At 35.3% G+C, this 25856-nt stretch overlaps 1 protein-coding gene across 1 annotated transcript; it reads right to left on the reverse strand.

Annotated features, from left to right (window-relative positions):
* Positions 1–1822: 1822 nt before the first annotated feature.
* LOC146997615 (uncharacterized) lies at positions 1823–24678 on the reverse strand. The gene is made up of 2 exons (XM_085814256.1): positions 23993–24678; positions 1823–2750 (listed from the first exon to the last, which is right to left on the reverse strand). The coding sequence occupies exons 1-2, from the start codon at positions 24025–24027 to the stop codon at positions 2327–2329; spliced, it is 459 nt and encodes a 152-aa protein (XP_085670382.1). The 5' UTR covers positions 24028–24678; the 3' UTR covers positions 1823–2326.
* Between the last annotated feature and the right edge of the window lie 1178 nt (positions 24679–25856).

Consider the following 25856-nt stretch of genomic DNA (forward strand, 5'->3'; position numbering starts at 1 on the left):
GAAGGATCTAATTTTTGCAAAATTAAATATAATTAATTAAAGTCATTAAAATGTCACCCAAATTATCAATGGTTTGATTCAATACTTCTAAAGAACGAATTACTTCATTAATATAGTCAACTAAATTTAAAATAGCAAATGCTGATTCATTTTGAGTAGTTAGTAAGCTTAGAAAACGTTTAATATATGCAAAAATTTGTTCTCTCTTATTTGAATATCTTTCGTCTAACAGATTCCATGCTATTTCAAAATTACAATCCGAAATTTGAATGGTTTGAATAATGCGATATGCTTCACCTTTCAACGAAGCCTTCAAATACTGCAATTTTTGAGCATTAGATAAATTTGTATTATTTCTTACAGAAGCACTGAAAAGATCTTTAAAAGCTATCCATTCTGTAATATTACCACCAAAAGTCGGTAATATTTTTTGGTAATTTAATATTGTCAAGAACCTGTTCTGAAATTACACTATTAGAATTATTTTTACTATTTTGATTTTTTAATATTTTTTCACCTTTAAATTTCCACAAATAAATTTTATCTGTGTACACCTGAACATTATCTATTTCTTTTCTAATTCTGTATCTGTAATTAAACTTTTGATTTCAGAATCAAGCTTCCTTAACTCAGTTTTATTTTGTTTCAATAATTCGACACATTCCTCTAGTTCTATTAAATTAATTTCATCTACAGTTAAAATAGTTTCAATTTTGTTTACATAATTAGTAACACTCCTGCGTAAAACTGCTCTTTTTGTTTTAAAAGTTATAAGTTCACTCATAATTGATCAATTCAAAAACAGAAATTGTTCTTAAATCACTTAACACTATTATTAAAACGAAATCGAAACACTTTTCTATGCTGTATTACAACATTGTTCTTAAAATCTGTTATAAACTAATTTTTAGTAGAATATAAATGTTCAAAATCTACTTACCTCACAAAGTGGAGCAACTTGTCACCAACCAATATACATATTTGCGTTGTTACAATGCACTTAGAACAGTCACTATCTTCACTAGCACTCCGGCTAGACTTTTGACCATTAGTAAATGATCTTTACTTAATATGTTTCACAAACAATAATAACACACGGACTGTATTCCTTCACTTTTATTTCATTACACTAATTATAAAAAAGATATCAGCGATGCGAAATAATTAATACACAATAAGCGAGCCATTCTACATGGCTGTCACAAACACAATTCTATCAGTCAATTAATTATCTTGTTGCCACACATAAAGTTCAAAACTAAACGAAGAGAAACAAAAGAAATTTATGCTGTTTGCAACAATAAAATGAAGCAAACAATACTCACATAAACAGCTGCATTTTTACATTCTCGGCGTAGCTTTCTCTTAAAATAAGTCTCCTGCTGCATTCAGAGACATGCCTACATATTTTTTCACCTGAGGCAAAGTGGTAAATGAGCTCCCCTGTATGCAATGCAAGATTATTTATTTATTTATTTGTGTGTGGGGGGAGGGAGAATAAATAAATACTACTAAAAATAATGTTTGAAAGCATAGCATTGTACAAACACGCGCAATATATATATGCAAATAGACAAATTAACTATATTTATATATATTTTAAGACATTAAAAGTAACTATTTCAAATGAAAATACAGTAAGTCTTACAGTAATATTTAATTATAATTGAAAGTGAAACATATACGATGTTACGCCACAAAGTGAAACATATACGATGTTACGCCATCCATTGGCCCCCGTAAGAGGGCGCTGTTTAATCTTGCTAGTGTTTCTGTATCAATGTACACTGGTGTGCAAAACTTAAGCAAAGGTATTCTTTTTTTGCATAACTCCACGAGAAATCATCTGAGAGACATGAAATTCAGAATTAAGAGACAACATTTTGTTTTTAAACGATGATGTATGATCCGTTGTTAAAAATAGTGGACTGTAAATTGACTTGATATTACTTCAGTATAGAACCCAAGAAACCTCAGAGTCATAATGTCGACCGAAACTTCTTTATTGGCTTTCAAACAGTAGGTTGGTTGAGGAACGGCGAAGACCACACTGCAAACTCCGACATCGGTAGCGGCTTACCAACACAAACTCAGAAGAACCTCTGCTTAGTTGAAACTCCAGTAATTCACAGCAACCTCAAAGCTCTAAACGCGAGCTTTAAAATCCTAACAAATTTGCGTCTGCGCCGCTCCTCGGTACAAAGAAAGAAATACAATTTGCATAACATCGAACATAACCCCAGCCTTGAAGTCCCAAGGGGTTCAAACAATAAATTTAAACTGTTGAACTGTATAAACCTGAAAAATAAAAATTAAAGTCTATAAATCAGGAATTAAATGGCAAAGCACAGAGCTTTGCTATAGGTCGTTTTATTTCACCATTAGACGTGCGTAAACTCACCACTCGAACTTTCTCATCAAGACCAGGATACACTTTAGTAATTCTATTTAATTTCCAACGTAGCGGAGGTAGATTTTCGTTCTTAATAAGAACCATATCACCAATCTTCAGATCTTGTTGTAACTTGCACCACTTGGGTCTCTGCTGCAATCTAGATAAATACTCACTGCTCCATCGATTCCAGAAATGTTGAAAAAACCTTTGCACGTTTCTCCAACGGTCACTGCAGCTCATGGTTTCTTGAATTTGGTTAGATTCTGGAATAGCGCTTAAAGCCGCTCCGGTTAAAAAGTGTCCTGGTGTTATCGCCTCATAGTGGCTACAATCACTTGAAGCTGGTACCAAAGGCCTAGAATTAAGACAGGATTCAATTTGGGTTATTAATGTCAAAAATTCCTCGTATGTTAAAATATGTGTTCCTAAACATCTTTTTAAGTTATGTTTCATAGACTTGATACCCGCTTCCCAAAGCCCTCCAAAATGAGGGGCAGAGGGAGGATTAAATAACCATTTAATATTTTCTGAAGAAATATAACCCTGTAGCTGTTCATCGCGTTGAACAGTAGAAAAGGCTTTCCTTAATTCTTTATTAGCTCCTATAAAATTCGTTGCACAATCACAGTGAATTTCACATGGTTTGCCTCTACGAGCTTTAAACCAATTAAGTGTCGCGAGGAATGATTTTGTTGAAAGATCTCCAACTAATTCTAAGTAAGAAAATTAAGACACAATAACACGCCGAATAAATACTAATTCAGAAGACAAACAACAAAAATCAGCGTTATATTTACAAAATTTCCACAGGACTAGTTTCGATGGTTTTACCGAACCACCATCCTCAGCTGCAAAACCGCAAATGAACAAGATAGGAAAAAATGATTAGATAAGATAAGAAAGCCTGGACAAGAATAAGCAAGTGGCGCCATCTGTTGGTGAAACTAGAACTAAAACATAATTTCTTTAAAGGCCGAAGGCAAATTTGGATTGGAATTAGGATCGTTAACTAGAACAGAAAGATATTTATGAATGTGAAATGCCTCTAGAAAATACAGTTCTCCAATGAAAGATGTTTTTTGAATAATTTTGGCAGCAGAAAAATTGAAAGTGAGATTTTCGGACAAATAATGTTGCGCCACAGAAGACTTCTGCGTTTCCTTTTTTCTAACATATGCCTCATGTTCCTTGACGCGAAATTTTAAGGCTCTCTTAGTTTGGCCAATCTAAATTAAACCACACTGGCAAGGAATGCTATAAATAACCCAGGAATTCATATCCGAAATGGGGTCCTTAAGTATGGAATTCGGCATTTTATTAATGGGAGAATAAACAACCCGAAAGTTAAATTTCTGCAAAATATGTGCAACTTTATAGCTAATTGATGGAAAGAAGAGAATGACAACAGAAATTTTATAATCTCCTAAAACAAGAGTGTGCCTTTTAGTGTGTTGAGATGAGAATTTTTTAACTGCTTGATTAATGATTTTGCGTGAAAAGCCCCTGTCAATAGCTATTGCTTTTAAATAATTTAGTTCTTCATCAAGGGCTAGTTTGGAGGAGCAAACTTGAAGAGCACGGAAAACATAGGAATAAAATGAAGCTAACTTTTGTTTAGTCGGATGACATGATTTAAAGTGTGGTGGAAGGCAAACCGATGAAGGTTTACCGTAAAACTGTAGTACTGAAGTTGGATGTGTTACGTGTGACCAGAATGTCGAGAAACGGAAGAGAATTGCAAGTCTCAAGTTCAAAAGTGAACTGAATAGCAGGATCAATGGAATTCATTGTTGAAAGAACTTTATTTAAATCATCTTTATTACTTTCAAACAGGGTAAAAGTATCGTCTACGTAGCGGAACCATGCCGGGAAGTTTAAAGTTTCAAACAATTTTGATTCATAATAATGCATGTAGATATCAGCCAGGATGGGACTGAGGGGCCTTCCCATGGCTAATCCCTCAGTTTGTATGTAATATTTATTTTGGAAAACAAAATGTGTTTGCTTCAAACAGTGTTGAGTGAGAGAAATTAGCTCATCAATTTCGTTGCAAGAGAAATGAAATTCGCGAAGTCTGGTTTCTAGACATCTTAATGCACCCTCCACCGGGACATTGGTGAATAATGATTTTACATCAAAAGAAACCATGAGTAAATTACTAGGAGAAATGTTTTTAAACTTTTTACAAAATCTATTGAATTTTTTATGGTGTAAATGTTATTGTCTAAGAGTGTGGAAAATCTAGAAACCAAATATTTAGCTAATGGATACGAGGCAGTACCTAAATTTGATACAATAGGGCGGAAAGGAATACCACTTTTATGAATTTTGTGAAGAGCATATAATCTGGCACAATTCGCAACAGATGGGATAAGCGAATGTTTTAAGTTGCTTGAAATGATTTGCAAAGATTTGATCGCAGATTTTATTTTTGATAAGTCGGAAGGTGAAGGATCTTTAGGGATCGGATTATATGGTCCATCGTTTAAGAGTTTAGTGACACCATCGATGTAAGTGTTCTTATCCATGACGACTATTTGGCCACCTTTGTCGGCCTTTGAAATGATAATATCCGGGTTAGAATGAATTTCGTGCATTGTAGCTCTTTCTCTCGCAGTTAGATTTGGTTTCAAAGGTTTATTATTGAATTTCACATTATGAGCGATAAGATGCCTAATCATTTCTTTCTGTGAATCTGAAACTTTACTGAACTTGAAAGCTTTTTCGATAGGAGCCAAAATCTTTGGAATCGAGGGTTTGCAGGTTTGTGAGAAGTTAAAATTATATTTTAGAATTCTCTCTTGTTCTTCTGGAAGACTAACATTAGAAATATTAACTATTGGCTTGATGTTTACAATGGGAAGATTTTTTGAACTACTTGAACTGGAAGACTGTAAAAGGAGTTTTTTGATTAAACTGTAACACACTAAAAGGAGTTTTTTGATTGATGAGCTAATTTCTCTCACTCAACTCTGTTTGAAACAAACACATTTTGTTTTCCAAAATAAATATTACAAGCAAACTGAGGGATTAGCCATGGGAAGCCCCCTCAGTCCCATCCTGGCTGATATCTACATGCATTATTATGAATCAAAATTGTTTGAAACTTTAAACTTCCCGGCATGGTTCCGCTACGTAGACGATACTTTTACCCTGTTTGAAAGTAATAAAGATGATTTAAATAAAGTTCTTTCAACAATGAATTCTATTGATCCTGCTATTCAGTTCACTTTTGAACTTGAGACTTGCAATTCTCTTCCGTTTCTCGACATTCTGGTCACACGTAACACATCCAACTTCAGTACTACAGTTTACCGTAAACCTTCATCGGTTTGCTTTCCACCACACTTTAAATCATGTCATCCGACTAAACAAAAGTTAGCTTCATTTTATTCCTATGTTTTCCGTGCTCGTGAAGTTTGCTCCTCCAAACTAGCCCTTGATGAAGAACTAAATTATTTAAATGGAATAGCTATTGACAGGGGCTTTTCACCCAACATTATTAATCAAGCAGTTAAAAAATTCTCATCTCAACACACTAAAATGCACACTCTTGTTTTAGGAGATTATAAAAATTCTGTTGTCATTCCCTTCTTTCCATCAATTAGCTATAAAGTTGCACATATTTTGCAGAAATTTAACTTTCGGGTTGTTTATTCTCCCATCAATAAAATTCCGAGTTCCATACTTAAGGACCCCCTTCCGGACATGAATTCCTGGGGTATTTATAGGATTCCTTGACAGTGTGGTTTAATTTACATTGGCCAAACTAAGAGAGCTTTAAAATTTCGCGTCTAGGAACATGAGGCATATGTTAGAAAAAAGGAAACACAGAAGTCTTCTGTTGCGCAACATTGTTGGTCCGAAAATCACACTTTCAATTTTTCTGCTGCCAAAATTATTCAAAAAACATCTTCCGTTGGAGACCTGGATTTTCTAGAGGCATTTTACATTCATAAAAATCTTTCTGTTCTAGTTAACTATCCTAATTCCAATCCAAATTTGCCTTCGGCCTTTAAAGAAATTATGTTTTAGTTCTAGTTTCACCAACAGATGGCGCCACTTGCTTATTCTTGTCCAGGCTTTCTTATCTTATCTAATCATTTTTTCCTATCTTGTTCATTTGCGGTTTTGCAACTGAGGATGGTGGTTCGGTAAAACCATCGAAACTAGTCCTGTGGAAATTTTGTAAATATAACGCTGATTTTTGTTGTTTGTCTTCTGAATTAGTTATTCTAAGTGTATTGTTCTTGTAGTAAAACAAATAAATAGACATACGTAACACTTAAAGATTTTGACTCCTCTACCAGAACGATATTTAACGTTAAATGGTCCTGCTAAATCAATCCCTACACGAGAATAAGCTCTACTTTGAGTAGCTCTTGAAGCGGGTAAATCTGCCATTAGCTGAGTTGCAGTTTGCGCTCTAACTCTACGGCAGATAACACATTGGTTTGTACACTTTCTTATAATATTGTTACGAATTTGGTATTTAAAAATCTAATGTTAGTTCAATTATAAATTAAATGGTTTTATTTCTCGCGCAGTGCAGCGCGTGACGAATATTAAAAGAAAGCTAAGCCGGAAAATTGAAAATACAAGAGCGCGTGCATTAAATAAATAAATATCTCTTTTTGATTTCGAGAAAGTACTGGAAAATTCTAGCGCGTGATTTTAAAATCTTATAAAAGGAGGATAACATCTCAGTTTGTAGTAGTTGCTTAGTTTGTTGTTGTTTAGAAAACTGCTCTTGTTGATTGTAGTGAATTCGCGGATTAGCGTTCTTTAGCTGTTTTGAATTACGTTCTATTGGACATTTGAGTAGTTAAAAGATAACTACTGTGAGATATTGTAATACTGCATGATAATTTGAGAAAATTTAAGCATTTTTGTTGTGATAATAATAAATTTTTGTTCATTTTTCATCGGACTTGTGCATTCATTTCATAACGAACCCGTACGCACGCAACAATTTTTGGTGTCAGAAGTGAGAATTGAATGCCAATAACAAGAGCGATGGAAGAACAATTCAGGCAAATGATGACTGCATTTGCTGCTTTCCAAGAAAAGATGGAAGGAGCCGTCAACTCCGTTAAGGAAGAAATGAAATTGGGCCAGGAATCCGTTAAGGAAGAAATGAAATTGGGCCAGGAATCCGTTAAGGAAGAAATGAAATTGGGCCAGGAATCCGTTAAGGACGAAATGAAAGCCGTTCAAGCTGGTCAAGAAGAAATGAAAAGAGAAATTACCTGCATAATAGAAAATAAATTTGAAGCTATAGAAGGCAGAATTGAGACAGTTGAAAATGAAGTTGTACAAATTGAAAAAAAAGTTTCTTCCGTAAGAAATCAAATTGAAGAAAGAGTTTCTTCGGTGAAAGAAGAAATAGAAGAAAAAGTTTCTTCTGTAAAAGAACATATAGAAGGGAGAGTTTCTGCTGTGGAGGAACGAATTGAAGGAAGAGTTTGTGCCGTCCAACACCAAATCGAACAACAAATTGATGATAGGGTTTCTGCAGTAGCCAAAGAAGTGGATATTTTAAAGAAATTCGTAGCGACGGCAGGGAATAATAGTGATGGTTTTAAATTCTTACCGATGCCTACTCGTCCATCTCTGAAGCTATCCACATATGATGGGAAGACTTCCTGGCAAGTGTATAAAACACAATTTGCTATAGTGGCGGATGCGAATGGGTGGGATTCCCAAATTAAGGCCTGTCATCTCGCCGCTTCTTTGAGAGCAGACACAGCGGATATCCTTCAGACACTTCCCGAAAACAAAAGGTCAGATTTCGAAGCTCTGTCCGGCGCCTTGGAGCTGCGCTTTGGGGAGAAGTGTTTAAAAGACTACAGCAGGCTCCAATTAAAATCTCGTCAACAGAAGCCTACCGAAACACTTCAGGAGCTCGCCACGGATGTTGAAAGGCTGTCCCATCTCGCCTTTTCGGAATGCCCGACAGAAACAAGGGAAATCCTGTCCTTGCAATACTTTATCGACGGCATCCAGGATACTGAAATACAGAAAGCTCTACGAATGGCAGATGTAAAAGATTCAAAAAGCGCTCTAGTATACGCCATGAAATTCGAGGCAGCCCAGCAAGCCACTCGTCGAGACCGCCACCCAGTCAGAGCTGCTCAAGTCCAAGAGCCAGAGGATCAAGGCACCGCTCGTCTAGACGATTTAACTAGACAACTGAACGCCTTGAGACGGAATATTGGTGAGAAGAAACCGACCGTTAAGTGCTGGAACTGCGGTGCTGAAGGACACATACGACGAAACTGCAGAATAGCCCAGGGTACGGATGTTAAGACCGCTTCTAACAAGCAGCAGGGAAACTAATTATTGGCCATCTCGCGGGGCGGAGGTTGCCAGATAATGAAAAGCCCCCGTTTAAAGCGCTTCAGATTTCTGCAGTGAGAGGCGGCAGTAATGGACTTTTCATAACATATTAATGGACATATAGGACATATTAATGGAATTCCGTGCAATATGACTATAGATACAGGAGCCAACGTTACCATCATCCGAAAAGATTTGGCTCAACAACTAGGAAACAAACTTATCTGGACGCCGCCCTGGGTTACCCTCCAGACTGTGTCCGGTGAGAAGATCGACATCGACGGAAAAGTAAATGTTAACATCACGTTTGGAAGTGCCGCTTACCATCACACGGCATATGTAGCAGAGATCACTGATTCTTGCATACTCGGATTGGACTTTCTAAGTAAATACAATTTTTCCTTGGATTTTAAAAATAACGAATTGCATTCTATATCTGAGGACATAGCGTTATTTCTAGATAATGATGAAGAAGTGAAATCTGTCCATAAAATCATAGCACAAGACAATATCACAATACCGGCAAGAACAGAAATTTTACTTCCTGGATCCATAGCCGAAAACAGAAATTTCCGCTACGGCATCATAGAATATCCCAATAACTGTAATAGCCCAAAAGGAGTACTAGTAGCCTCAACACTCGTCGACCTATCCAGAACGGTTATCCCGATGAGAGTTGCCAATGTAACTGAGAAGGAAGGTGAGAATTATTAAGAAAGGTGAAGTGATTGCAGCATGTACTCCAATAACCAGCGTTGAAAGAAAGAGTAACATCCCAGAACCCGTGTCCTCAGAGAGCATTACATCGGAGTTATTGCAGAATGCACAATTAAACGATTAAGAGAGAAATGTTGCCGATCGCCTCATTAAAGATCTTCAAGTTGTTTTCTCCCGCTCGTCTTCTGACGTGGGTCGAACTAGTTTGACACAACATAGAATCGATACCGGCGATCATCCCCCGATCAAGCAACATCCAAGACGTCTACCGTTTGCTAAACAGGAAGAGGTGCGAACACTGTTAAAAGATATGGAAGAAGGCGATGTCATCGAGCCTTCAGCGAGTCCATGGGCATCTCCCATCGTTCTCGTCAGAAAGAAAGACGGCTCAACAAGATTTTGCGTTGACTATCGCCGGTTGAATGAGGTTACGAAGAAAGACAGTTACCCTCTTCCTAGAATTGATGACATTCTAGACACTCTTTCTGGAAGCAAGTGGTTCTCAACACTTGATTTAAAGAGTGGGTATTGGCAGGTAGAAATCCATCCTGATGATCTAGAAAAGACGGCATTTACTACGGGACAAGGGCTTTGGCAATTCAAGGTGATGCCGTTTGGACTGTGTAATGCGCCGGCAACATTCGAACGCCTCATGGAGACTGTTTTGAAAGGCCTTTCCTACGAAGCCTGCCTGATATACCTGGACGACATCATCATCGTCGGAAATGACATCACTATCCGTCATCGTAAGGGATCATCACACGGGAACGCCGACGCCCTGTCTAGACGACCTTGCCCAGAAAGCTGCCGATATTGTTCCAGGGTGGAAGCGAAATACGAGCTGCTGACTCCGGTCGCAAAACAAATTACAAAATCAACAACGGCTGATCGAGACCCGTGGAGTGATGATGAAGTCAGGAAAGACTAACTGGAAGACCGCGACATTAAACCCATAATTGATTTAATGGAGTCATCAAACAGAAAACCTACTTGGCAGGACATTTCTATCTGTAGTCCTACAACAAAACAATACTGGACACTCTGGGATTCACTTCACATTCGAAACGGCGTCTTATACCGGTCACTTTGGAATTATGAAGGTCACTTTGGAATTATGAAGACCTTACAGAGAGTTCGTGAGCGCTTTTACTGGAATAATGCAAAGGATGACGTACAAAAGTGGTGCCGATCTTGCGATACCTGTGCAGGTCGGAAAGGACCGAGGAAACGCAGCCGAGGCAAGCTGCAACGTTACAACGTAGGTGCGCCGTTTGAACGTATCGCCTTTGACATCTTGGGACCTCTGCCACGAACTGCTGATGGCAACAAATACATACTCGTTGTCATTGATTACTTCACCAAGTGGCCTGAAGCTTATCCTATTCCTGATCAAGAGGCTGTCACAGTAGCTGAGGTAATGATACAGCACTGGATTTCCAGGTTCGGAGTCCCTCTTCAGTTACATTCCGATCAGGGAAGGAATTTTGACTCGGCAGTAATCAAAGAACTATGCAAACTACTCGGCATTGACAAAACTCAAACGACGCCATTGCATCCCCAGTCGGACGGCATGGTAGAGAGGTTCAATCGAACCATCCTTAATGAAGCTGAGTCCCGCTAAATGCAAATTGTTCCGAAAGGAAGTGACTTACCTTGGACATGTCATCTCTGCAGAAGGTGTACGCACGGATCCTGAAAAGGTATCAGCGGTTAAATCCTGGAAACGTCCCGAAAATGTCCATCAGCTGAGAAGCTTCCTAGGGCTTTGCACCTACTATAGGAGATTCGTGAAGGACTTTTCTTCCATCGCAAGACCCCCTCACAAGCGGACAGAGAGCAAGCAAACGTTTTTGTGGACAAAAGAATGCGAGGATGCATTTAGCGACTTAAAGGAATCTTTAACATCTGCTCCAATCCTGACGTATCCTCAGCTCGACAGACCATTTATTCTCGACACGGACGCGAGCAATGAAAGTGTCGGTGCGGTTTTGTCCCAAGAAATAGACGGCCAAGAACGTGTAGTAGCTTACTGGAGCAAGTGCCTGTCTAAACCGGAGAGGAATTACTGTGTCACAAGGAAAGAGTTGCTCGCCATAGTCAAAGCTGTAGAACATTTCCATCATTATCTATACGGCAGAAAATTCCTCCTCCGCACGGACCATGCCTCATTGGCCTGGCTTTTAAATGTCAAGAATCCTGAGGGTCAAATAGCCAGGTGGATACAGAGACTCCAAGAATATGACATCACTATCCGTCATCGTAAGGGATCATCACACGGGAACGCCGACGCCCTGTCTAGACGACCTTGCCCAGAAAGCTGCCGATATTGTTCCAGGGTGGAAGCGAAATACGAGCTGCTGACTCCGGTCGCAAAACAAATTACAAAATCAACAACGGCTGATCGAGACCCGTGGAGTGATGATGAAGTCAGGAAAGACTAACTGGAAGACCGCGACATTAAACCCATAATTGATTTAATGGAGTCATCAAACAGAAAACCTACTTGGCAGGACATTTCTATCTGTAGTCCTACAACAAAACAATACTGGACACTCTGGGATTCACTTCACATTCGAAACGGCGTCTTATACCGGAAATTCGAATCGGATGATGGGAAGACGTTCCGATGGCAACTGATACTTCCAAGATCCCGGATTCCTGATGTCCTTAAAGAACTACATAACAGCCCTACAGGAGGTCACTTTGGAATTATGAAGACCTTACAGAGAGTTCGTGAGCGCTTTTACTGGAATAATGCAAAGGATGACGTACAAAAGTGGTGCCGATCTTGCGATACCTGTGCAGGTCGGAAAGGACCGAGGAAACGCAGCCGAGGCAAGCTGCAACGTTACAACGTAGGTGCGCCGTTTGAACGTATCGCCTTTGACATCTTGGGACCTCTGCCACGAACTGCTGATGGCAACAAATACATACTCGTTGTCATTGATTACTTCACCAAGTGGCCTGAAGCTTATCCTATTCCTGATCAAGAGGCTGTCACAGTAGCTGAGGTAATGATACAGCACTGGATTTCCAGGTTCGGAGTCCCTCTTCAGTTACATTCCGATCAGGGAAGGAATTTTGACTCGGCAGTAATCAAAGAACTATGCAAACTACTCGGCATTGACAAAACTCAAACGACGCCATTGCATCCCCAGTCGGACGGCATGGTAGAGAGGTTCAATCGAACCATCCTTAATAACCTCTCATTAGTGGTTTCCAGAAACCAACAGGACTGGGACAAGAAATTACCACTCTTTTTACTGGCTTACCGCAGTGCTGTCTACGAGACTGCGGCTATTCTCCATCACAGATGCTTTTCGGTCGTGACCTTCGTTTGCCTTGTGATCTATTGTTTGGCCGCCCTCCGGATGCTCCTTCATCGCCTGAGGAATATATTCAAGATCTACAGGCCCGGTTTGAAGTGATGCACAACCTTGCACGAGAGCGAGTCAACTTGGCGACGGAGAAGATGAAGACCCGATACGACACAAGAGCTACTGAACATCAATTCCACGAAGGAGACAAGATGTGGTTGTGGAATCCGACTCGACGGAAGGGACTCTGTCCGAAATTACAGTCACCTTGGGATGGTCCGTACACGGTCCTAAACAGGCTGAATGACGTCGTGGTTCGGATCCGTAAGTCTTCGAACTCTAAACCTAAAGTCGGTCATTACGACAGGTTAGCCCATTACTATGGCCATAGTACGTAATGTAAATAATTGTAAATAGTATAAAACCACGGTCCTTTTTGTTTTTAAATGTGTATTTGATTTGTATTTGATAGCATTTGATTTGTTTTATTTATTGCATTTATTGTTCATGTTGTTTATTATTGTAATGTAATGCTTATTAATGCATTTATGCCACAGTTGTAAGTTTAGCTTCCTGTCCAGGGATTGTACTGCCCGGGACGTGCAGTCCTTGGGAAGGGGGCAGTGTTACGAATTTGGTATTAAAAAAACTAATGTTAGTTCAATTATAAATTAAATGGTTTTATTTCTCGTGCAGTGCAGCGCGTGACGAATATTAAAAGAAAGCTAAGCCGGAAAATTGAAAATACAAGAGCGCGTGCATTAAATAAATAAATATCTCTTTTTGATTTCGAGAAAGTACTGGAAAATTCTAGCGCGTGATTTTAAAATCTTATAAAAGGAGGAAAACATCTCAGTTTGTAGTAGTTGCTTAGTTTGTTGTTGTTTAGAAAACTGCTCTTGTTGATTGTAGTGAATTCGCGGATTAGCGTTCTTTAGCTGTTTTGAATTACGTTCTATTGGACATTTGAGTAGTTAAAAGATAACTGCTGTGAGATATTGTAATACTGCATGATAATTTGAGAAAATTTAAGCATTTTTGTTGTGATAATAATAAATTTTTGTTCATTTTTTATCGGACTTGTGCATTCATTTCATAACGAACCCGTACGCACGCAACAATATCTCTAGCATTCACAATCCAAAATCTATGTCGTATGACAGAAGTGAGTAGCTGCGTACCTGCGTGAAGATACGTGTCATGATAATGCTTAATAATTAAACGCGTAATATTGTGATTCTTAGGTAAAATCATAGGATGTTTCTGATTATTTGAAACTGTAGAGTTTCTGAGCCTTCCGCCTATACGCATTACTCTCGCGGAATCCAAGAAAGGACTTGAAGACAGTAATTTATTTGATGTGTTCAAGGGTTTACCAGATTCTAAACAGAATAATTCTTCTGGAAATTCGGCTCTTTGCACAATCCTAACAATCATAGAAGTAACTTCACAGAATTCTTCAGTAGATAAAGAACCCTTTGTACGCTCTGTAGGTAACTTACTACAATTATTTCTGAATCTTAAACACCACGCTAACACTCGACATAACTTTAACTATGATGAAAATCTTGAAAACACACTAGGCTCTTCAAATTTGGAAACATTTGAACTGAAACTCCTTTTCAATTCTTTCAACATAACTTCACCCTCTAATTCTACACTTGAATTTTGCTGTACATGAATTAGGGATTCGTTTAACCACTGCGGTCCCTTCATCCATAACTCACATTGTAAGAATTCTGATGGAATAAAACCTCTGGTCCCACAGTCTGCAGGATTTTCTTTCCCAGCAACATAATTCCATTGAATACCTGAAACAGCTTCCTGGATTTTTGCAACTCGATTTGCCACAAAAGGTAGCCAACGGCGAGGTAGGGACGAGACCCATGCCAATGTAACCCGCGAGTCGGTCCAAGTGTAAATATAGTTAACCCTTAGCCTGTCGAGTGATTTTCTGCGAATCCCTTTAAAATTGTCGCTAGTTTTGGACTGAACTTCCCGTAAAATGTCGCGAAAATAACCCTAAACCTCTGAAAATTGTCAAGCAGTTCTTTTGTTATTTCCCATCCCTCCCAGAATTTTACTTCAATGATTCCGCTAAGTGAGATTGATTACACTAGATATTGTTCAGTAGCTGGGAGCTCTCAAGAGAATTGCAAAAGGCTAGACTCTCCGTGATGATCGTCTTAATGCCGCAGGCTACAGCTGCGAAACTTGAAAGTTTCCTTCCCTTAAACAATCTTATCTCTATATATCTTCTCTACATATTGTTACGAATTTGGTATTTAAAAAGCTAATGTTAGTTCAATTATAAATTAAATGGTTTTATTTCTCGCGCAGTGCAGCGCGTGACGAATATTAACCACTTCAACGACGAGCAAAACTTCTATATTTTGTACCATTTTTCTCTTCCAAAGGTAAACATTTTGTGTCTGAAATTTAGCTCAATTAACGAGAGAAATATTTCCTTCCCCCTTCCACTACCTGTGAGGTCTATTGAGAAATTCTATTGAAATGAACCTGAACCCCGTACTTGTCACACTCAAGGACGTCAGTGACAACCCCATAAAGGCGACCATCGAACACAAAAGCTGGTACCTCGTAGAGGAGATATTATCAGCTTTGACCACACTACCATTTAAGACCAAGCTATGTCGTCCCTGGAAATCTGTTTTTATAATTATTTTAAATATAGGAATAATTTTAAAGTGTAATATATCATACATCATTTTATAAATAATAAAACTATATTCGTACGAAATATTCCTAAATTAAAAATCTTACATAAAAATAAATAAAATATCTTAATATCTTATATAATATATATATATATATATATATATAAATGTGTGTGTGTGTATTCGGGGTAATGATGTGATGATAAAACGTGTTAAAAACTCGCATCCGTCTCATCTAATGCTATGCATTTTAGGACTTTTCGATTTGCATCTGATAATTAGTAAGAAGAGTAAAATCGATTGAAAGTTATTCAAATGCAAATGCCATTTTTGATTGTGAAATAAAAGCTTTGTTAATTAAAGCAAAAATGAGTATATTTGCTTATCTGAAATAGCTATAAATAATGTTTTGCTACTATTTTTCTTAATGCACTGTAATAAAACACGCTCGAATTACTTCTCATATATTTTCATACATTTAATTATTAGCCCAAAAGCGCTATTAATCTCATATCGGGATTTCTCGTCCTGTCACTTTAAATGTCTGAATCATTTTTAAATTGATCCCACCAAGTATGTTATCGCCTTGCATTATTTTTAAAGAAATTAAATAATGAAGAATCTGCATGTATTGTGAAAAAATGATGGTAGATACAACCGTCAAATTTTGAATAATGTAATTTTCATGCGAACATGTGCACCTGAAAGCACAAATTTTAATTTCGAATTTGTTTTATTATTTTTTCATATTTTGTAATACTTTAATTAATTATTAGTTAACAGTCTCAAAGATCGGAAAGCGAGCAGTGGCAACACTATTCCAAATAAAACATTTTTTATCTCCGACTCGCGAGACTGTTGCCATTCGGAAAAAAAATAAGATATTTCTCTTTCATTATCAAATATTTTGTCAAACATCTCGTTTATTTTTGTGAGCCCACCAGCAACTGAGCGGTAAACTCGCTGAAAACTGGTAGTTTGGTCTGGGGTTCGAATCCCTGCGGAGAGGCTGGCTGCATGGGCGCTTTCGTTGTTTTTCGATTTGTAACATGTATACGAGCCAGTTTCCCTTACAAAGGCCTCTACGAAGGCATCCCTCCTCTTATGCAGATAGCCCTCGAATGCTTTGCCGCATACATATAAACCAAACCGAAATACTTTGGGGAATGAACAAAAAGAAGAATAAAAAAAACTGATGTGAACACCACAAGACGACTTATTTACATCATACATATTTTTTCTGCGTTTCATTTAAACTTATTTTCTCGAATTATTCTAATTAACCGATCCCTCATGCAAGTTGAAAATGAGACGAAAAATAGCACTGAATATCCCGGGAAATTTTTGTCGTGCAGATGTCAAGCTTCTTGAAACTTTTTTTTTTTTTTTTTTCTTCATAACGAGTACAGAACTAGCCTAAATAGGCATGGGAACCTGAAGAACACATTGAAAGATAGATTTCAATATTTATCCAAATAATTTTTTTTTCTTTTAATTTGACATTGTCAAAACATGCATATTTTCATCATTTATAATACTTTCATAATTGGATATACATGACTACCACCAAAGATTGTGAAAATAAAATAAAAGCCGTGTAAAAACATTTAAGCTGGTAAGGAGCAGTATATATATATATATATATATTTGGTACTGCCGATTGCAATAAAAAAGAGAAGTGCACAACTAGATGTTATAGCTGCCCAACATACAAAATTTCATTGTTATAGGACTAATCGTTTTTGAGTTATGCGAGATACATACATACGTATGTACGTACCATACAGATGTCAGGAAAAAAATCTATTTTGAATCTATTTTACTGTTTAACTACCCATTTAAGAAAAAATGACTTCTTTATTCTGTCCGTACGCACAGTTGGAAAAGGATTGTGAAAATGGATTTGGGAACGGGCAAAATGGATATTTCCGATGAAATATGAACCCCAAAAATTTTCGTGCTTATAAACTTCCTTTACTTCTCACAGTAATAAAATAAAACAAAAGCGAATACAATCACTTCAACTAAAAAACAGCCAAATAACCTGAAAAAGTGGTACGTTTTCAAAGTGAATTCATTTCTCTACATTCAAAAAGTTAAAAAAAAAATTCTTCAAGGAATCAAAATTAAAACAGAAAATATTTTATTTATACTAAGTTAATCATGAAGGGGTAAGGGAATTATTTCTATGCGAAATTCTTATTACTTCAGAAAGAGTTCAGAGTATACAGTGTATGTACTCATAAAAAAAAAAAAAAAAAAAAAAAAAAAAAAGGCCACGTTCGGATTTGAAAGGATAGCATTTAAAACCTTCAGACTTGTTTGTTAGTTAATGGGAAGGTGTGTGAATTGTTGTGCATCTCTCGAAATCTGTGTTAAGGGGGATTATTCCCTCGGAAAAAGCGATCCCCTGTCGTTTGCTTTTCAGGTACAATCTGTGGAGTGAGTCTGGTCAATTAAGCCATCAATCACTTCTTTTCCTTTTCGACTGGTACTGAGGGGTAGGAAAAATAAGAAGCGTCGAATCTCTCTCGGGGGTCACGGTTCATGCCAAATTTCACCTCGACGATAGTCTGCCGTCGCTGACGGTTAAATAAACATTTCAAACTGACGATGCTCTATCGGGGCAAACGGTGAAGTGGTTAAAAGAAAGCTAAGCCGGAAAATTGAAAATACAAGAGCGCGTGCATTAAATAAATAAATATCTCTTTTTGATTTCGAGAAAGTACTGGAAAATTCTAGCGCGTGATTTTAAAATCTTATAAAAGGAGGAAAACATCTCAGTTTGTAGTAGTTGTAGTTGCTGCTTAGTTTGTTGTTGTTTAGAAAACTGCTCTTGTTGATTGTAGCGAATTCGCGGATTAGCGTTCTTTAGCTGTTTTGAATTACGTTCTAATGGACATTTGAGTAGTTAAAAGATAACTACTGGGAGATATTGTAATACTGCATCATAACTTGAGAAAATTTAAGCATTTTGTTGTGATAATAATAAATTTTTGTTCATTTTTCATCGGACTTGTGCATTCTTTTCGTAACGAACCCGTACGCACGCAACAGTATAATAAAAAGAAAGTGTCTGTCTGTGTGTGTGCGCCTTTCGTTCGCGCTGCGCGTAAACTAATAAACCCACGGCTACGAAATTTGGTACATAGGTACATCTACACAAGAGCCAATGCACTTCGAAGCGATTTTTTCGAAATTCGAATTCGAATTTTTTTAATTTCATGTTTTGTGACGAAATCGTGTCATTTTGAAATATAATGGGCTATAGGAAAGCGAGATTTTACTCTACACACTCCATTTTCACATCATCATGAAACGTAGGCACTTAGCTATTTTACGAACTTAAAATAAATTTCGTGTTTCAATAAATCGATTAAATACGAATTTATTTAACAAAGGGAGCTTAACACTTTTTCAATGGGATTTTTTCTAAAAAAGTTTATTTTTAAAAATGTACACTTTATTTTTCTTTGATTTTTGGACACGTTAAACTTTCATCCTTGCGAATGCTTTTACAAAAAGAATTTTGGAAAAATGATAATATTTTGTATTTTTAAAAGATTTTTTAAATGAAGCTTCCGAGTACATTTTTCACATCTCACATCTTTAAAAATTTGATTTTGGCAACAATTTTCCTGTCTTATTGTTGTTGATAGATTTTTGATGAAATCACATCATTTTGAATAGTTTCATTCTTTTAGAAATATGGGTTTGGCAACAATTTTTCATCGTATTTCTTATGTCACTGTTTTTAAGAGATTGGCATATTTCATTGTCATTTTTATATAAATATAATATAGTTTTCTTGATTTTTTTTTTTGATAAAGTTGTTCTGTGGAGTAAAATTCTGCGCGGAATTTTATGTTTTTTGAGTTGCTTTCATGTCATTTTTTTTGCTTATTTCCCTGTTTATAAGATATTGAAAAGTTTTGCATGATTTTTGTTCTTCTACGGAAAGTTGGTTAATTTTTTAATTAGGATAATTACTATTTGTATTAAGAGATATAGCTTATTTCATTGTAATTTTTTCCCCTTGAAAACATAAGATAAAATATCATTAATTATACTTTGCTTTTCAGAATTTTTTGTTTTTTGCATTCCTTTATTTTACTTATTGCTCATTTCACTGTGTTTAAGATATTGAAAAGTTTTGACTGATTTTTTTAATAAACAAAGTTCTTATCCTCCTTCATACCATTTGAGTTCTTAAGATTTTGCAAATGGAATTTGGTTAATTTATATATTAGGATAATTAATATTTGTATTAAGGGATATTGCTTATTTCATTGTAATTTTGTTATACGTAATAACTTTTTTATGAAGTTGTTCTGCAGAATAAAATCCTACGCAGTTTTTAAATTTAACGTTTGGAGTTCCCTTCAGCCATTTTTCCGGTACATTTAAAAGCCAGGCGAAAGCTCGCAGCGAAGCTGCTAGTTTTCAAATAAATTGGTTTTAAAATTTACCCAGTTGTATTTTAAATTATTACGCATTTTTAACCTAAGTAACCTAAATCTGTATGTCACTGATTATCACCGGAATTTCAATGCGGACTGATTAAACTGCTATCACTAAAATTATATTCTGACAAATATCTGGTGCAACTTTCATTCCTACTGAGATATTGCTGAAATATTTCGTATTATTTCCGATTTTCTGTATTTTTGTCATTAATTAAAAATCTTTAAAACCTTCAGCATTTTCCTATATTCTTCAACTGCAGGCAACTAATAATTATTTTAAATAATTTCTTTTTTCCTTAATTATTACGTAGTTTTAAGAGAGTAATAAACGAAATATTTGGGTGTTTTTAAGGGTGATAATATTAATATTAAATTTGCATTTTACTTTTTCATATACATTCAAGATATTCAGAAAGCGAATTATAACATGAAACCGTTTTCAGTGTATCATAAATTTATTGATTCAAATTAAAAATTCTTGCTTTCCTGTCCAAGAAACACTAGTAAATTTTATCTGAAATAGGAAAGATGAGACATATTAATAACAAACAAAGCAATTAATTTGGAAGTCAAAGAACAAAAATCAGCGTTATATTTTCAAATTTTCACAGGACTAGTTTCGATGGTTTTACCGAACCATCATCTTCAGCTGCAAAAGCGCAAATGAACGAGATAAGATATAATGAAAATTAGATTGTGAAAATTTTAAAATATAACGCTGATTTTTGTTGTTTGACTTCCAATTTAATGTTTGTTCGGCTTGTTATTGTATCTTAATTAAACAAAGCAATGTTGTTACTTATTAGCTTACAATATAATTTATTCAATATGGTATTTTTTTAAAGAAAGAGTGTTGCTGTACATTTGGTAAAGTATAAATAAGCATTTCATTTAATAATTATAAAAGTCATTAATTATTTAATAATTAATCATAAGAATATGAATAATTAAATATTTTTTCGGAGATATATTTTCCGGCGATATTTTTTTTCTAGGGATCCCAGCATACACTTTTGAAGCATTATGCTCTAAATAAATGTCTTGTTTAAACATAGCATTTATTGTTGACAAATGTCCAACCAAAGGAAATACCTTATTAGGAGGATATTCAAACAAAAATTTTTATTAGAATAAATATTTTCGTTATTTTAATACTATTAATAATATACAAACATTAGTTTAAGTTCACTATAGTTGAGTGAATACGATTGCTTGATGTTGGTATTTTGTTGTTGGCAACCGAACAGTTTAGCTGCTTGTGGTCTTTATGATTTTCCCGATGCGTAACGTGAATTCAAGCCAATTTTATTTAGAAAATTGCCCACGAAGGTGTTCTCTTAAAGCAGATAACCCATGACTTCTTAAAAACTGTAAAATATAATCTGTGGCTATTTTCCGTTATACGATAACACGAAGAAAATGATTTCCTATACGAAACATATGATCAGCGCTGTTATTGCCCGCCGTTTAATTAAATGCATCCATCTTATTCCTTACAATTAATTTTCCTTTTTCAAAGAAAGTCTGATTTCAGTAAAATGTACTATTTACAATGTGTCATTTTATTTTGCTCGTTTTTTATGCAAATATTAAAATTCAGATAGGTATTGCGTAAGTTCAGAAAGCCAACTAGTCTCCAAGCGGTAAGATAGCTGAGCACCGGTAAATTCTCGCGGCTGCATGGGGTGTTTAGGGGTTTTTCATAAGTACAATTCATTGTGAATTAACAGTTTGTTTCCCACAAAAAATCTACCCCAAAGACTTCCTTTCCCTTAGACAAATAGGTCCTGTGTGCTTTATCATAATCCAAAATCTTAAGCGTAAAAATCTTTTATCATAGCCGACGCTGACGATAATATTTTCTATCTGATGTGTCAAGTTAGCATAATTGTATATTTCTAACGAAAATTGTTTGGCTCATGTTACCCTATTACCCTATAATGAAAAAAAGATTCAAATCGGTTTTTAGCTTAAACAGTATTTTCATTATTAATCCTATCACGAATTTTATCAATAGTATTCTTAGTATTAATTGCAGGCATGTATTCAAGAATATAATATACACAAAGCTGTGTCTACTGATTGCGACTAATTTTTATATAACATTTTATAGAATAAATATTTAGGTTCATAGGTCATCCATATTTGAAAGAGTATTTGTGTATTATAAGAAAAGAGAGAGAGAAATTTAAGAATCAAAAAATTTACCACGAAGTAATATAAAAATACAATTAGAATACAAAAGAGTATAATACTATTTCATGTTTTGTGGATATACTTGAAGACAGAAATATGTTTCAGCTGTATTCGTTCATCGGAGAAAAACTTTTCATATGAAGTTATTTTTTTCAATTCTTTCACTATACAAGTAATACAAAAGCAGTATAGGAATTTCTTTTCTTAATACCCAACCGAAGAGCTGAGGGGACGTACAATGATTAACATACAATGGGTGCCATGAATTATTTTGCTTTACATGCAGTTTCCTTATATATGTAAAACAAAATAAACTTTCACCCATTCCAAGATTTCAAGAACTCACAGAGAGAGAGAGAGAGAGAGAAATATCTATAACAAATTTTATTGCTGTCTGACTGATTGCTACGGGAACGTCTTCCAACTCAAGCTTTCAAGCATCTAGCTATTCAAATATGAACGCTTCTCAGCAAAGCCATTTGGACAGCATCTGCCTTGTTAAAGAAAACCTTTTGGAGGTAAAATCATCCACTTCATCGGGTTTTTCAAACAAAGCAGTCAGTGGTCCTTTTACTACCTACTGACCTTTTTCTCTACAATTTTTTCATTTTCATCCCTAGCTCATTTCAATAAAAAATTGTCCAAGAAAGTATGTATGTCATCATATGATGTTTAAGATTGTTTTCAAAATGTGTTAAAGAAGTCTCACTTGAATAGTGCTGTTGTATGGCAAGTTGCCATTTTTTCCAATGAACTCAGCAACCCTAAAGTTAAACTTTGGGTCTATGAGTCTCATCAACAAAATCTTTTTTTAGCATATGCAAAGAAATTTTTGTTAAATGTTACCTCATCATCGCCAAGCGTAGTGTCAATATAAAAGGTTAACATACTCCTTTATTATTCAATTTCTAACATAAAAAAAAAATTGTTTAGGCAAAACATGGCATGATGAAAGGAAAGTATAATACACATAAATAATGATTTGCCAGGTTGGTGTCACATCAGCGATGTATCTATATGGAATGTTTCTGTTTGAGATGTGTGCCAATGCATCTCAAACGCAGCAATGAAGCCAAATTACTGATTGTACAAATTTATGCTAAAATGATTGTTTCTTCAATAAGAATGTATTTTATTTAGTGTAGAAGTGAAATTAAGAATCGGGACTCTTCACATGTTTTATTATGCATGGAGGGGTTGGGGAGGCAAATGAGGTGGGGGAGTTTTGAGGTCCAGATTTTATATCATTCCGGACTTTATACTGTATAATGTTTACATTTTATTCCCAGCATCAAAAGATGAAGTTTTCAAATAATATTTTTTCACGATATAAATAGGCACTTGTTTCTCTCAAAGTAAAACTTCTTAGTATCGTATTAAAGAATTACAGTTAAATGTTTGCCATTTGATAAAGGGTCTTCTATACAAAAAAGAAAAAAGCTTAAATTTGGACGTTCAAATGTTCAAAATTTGATTACTTGACCTGTTCAAAGTAATCAAATTTTTAAGGTAAAAAGAAGTGCTTTAAAATTCATAGAAACACTTCTTAAAATATATATACATTTTAACATGAATAAATTTGATGTTAAATTTCATTCAGATGTTTTTGTATATTAATTTCAGTGATGATATTAATTTGATAGGACACTAATACCTATTTTCAATCTGCATTTCAATCCCTTAAGCATATCTAACATATTTTCAAACCATATAAACTCACACAAAAGAAACTATATACATTTAAAAAATATTAATTGCTTAAAATTATCTTTCCAAATTAAAATCCTCAAAAAATGTTCTGTTAGGTAAAATAATATTGTATGTAGTTAATCATAATGCTATGCAAGAATATTGTGGAACAGGTACATAATTTAAAAATCTTACTCTTTATCAATTAAAAACGGCTCAAGAAATGTCATTGATTGAAACAGTGGCCATTCTCTTTTCCTTTTTGCACCACTGCCACTCGTCTGCTTAAGCAAACGTTTTTCTTTCCTGAAGCGATCTCGGAGCGATTTGTATCGCTCCTGGCATCTGTCAGCTGCAAGAACAAATCATAAATATGAGAAACTTTAATCTGTAGAAAAGTCATAGATCGTAATACTTCGTTATTTAAATTGATTAAAGAATATAAACTAAAAATGAAATAAAACATAGTATTCACTTAAGCAGTAGTATGAGAGGAAATTACGATATTTTTAATTTACAAATTCAGTAAATCATGCTTTATGAGTTTATTTAAAAGTTAATTTTAGTCAAACTGAATTAGTTATATTTCAAGAATTAGCGTAAGTAGTTAAAATAGAAAGAATTTTAATCAGTTTAAAATGCAGAAAAATTGTATGCCACTCACCTGTAGATCCAATGGCTTCAGCTATGCTGATCCACGCATTCCTCCTCATCAGGGAATTTTTGTGGCGTTTATCGTTCAGATTATATAAATACGGGTATTTCTGAATTTCATTTATTAAAAGTTCATCCGTCGCTAGAGAAACACTCATTTTTAATTTTTGTTTGTTTGATTTTTTGTTGGTACAAAGTGCTAAAATGGGTAAAAATGGCTTCCAAAGCTGCAGTAGTAAGCGGGTAGGTAAACAAACATAATCATTGGTTGTTGCAATCACGTGAATCGAGAAACACACGCGTCAAGCGTCGAAAAGTTGAAGTTGAATCAATCCATCCGGCCATCCGTCATCCGGCGAATGCCGCCTCTGAGCTCGCTTCTGATTGGTTAACGCTTTACGCGCGAACGCGTTGCCGCGCCAGTGTGAACGCAGCTTCAAGCTTTCAAGCTTCAAGCTATTCAAATACGAACGCTTCTCAGCAAAGCCATTTGCACCGCATCTGCTTTGTTAAAGAAAACCTTTTGTGGGTAAAATCATCCACTTCATCGGGTTTTTCAAACAAAGCAGTCAGTGGTCCTGTTACTACCTGCTGACCTAGAGAAATTTCTCAGAAACTTTTGTTCGAAAAAAATGAGTTTTATATTTTTAATAATTTCCATTCTGACAGCAAAATTTTGTTATTTTTCATATACAGATGAAAAGAAACTAATTTGTTTTTTAATAAAGAAGAAAAAAATTAATAAACATTTATCTCAGACAATACTTTAGTGTTTTTCAAATTACGAGAATAGCGCGTTATTGCATGCATTTTCAAATCAGATTTATTTAATTAATATATATGGATATGCCGAACAAGCACACTTTCGCACACATACACTGTATATTAGTACATACATAAAAATGATATAAAATTTGAAAACAAGCAATTTAAAAACTACTGTATTGAAAAATTATTGAAAATTTGTTTTTACCTCATTTTTCTTTTTTCGTTATATACATTTACTTTAGTTTTTTTATATGCATTTACTTAATTTTATTTTCTTATATGCATTTACTTAATTTAATTTTGTTATATGCATCTGTTAGACTTTTTGAAAAATTTTTAGATTTTTTGAGTATGGCAAAGGTAACGAGACCTATCAGCCGAAGGCAATGAATGTCTCCATGGACGACTTTCTAAGTAAAACGTACTCATGTTCATGTTAAACATAGGGAAAATCACAAAATTCAACCAGTTCGTTTGTTTGGGTTCGAATATGAGTCGAAATAGCGATAATCAGATATCTTAAAATAATTAAACATTCTTGGAATCGCTTATCTTAACATACTGGTAGTTTGACTTGCATTCAAATCCCCGTGAACAAGGTGATTGCATGGGCGTTTTTATGGTTGTAACTTTTTGT

Source organism: Stegodyphus dumicola, chromosome 4 (assembly GCF_044657685.1).
Source record: "Stegodyphus dumicola isolate Sdum_Otavi_A_Nest chromosome 4, ASM4465768v1".
NCBI lineage: Eukaryota > Metazoa > Arthropoda > Arachnida > Araneae > Eresidae > Stegodyphus > Stegodyphus dumicola.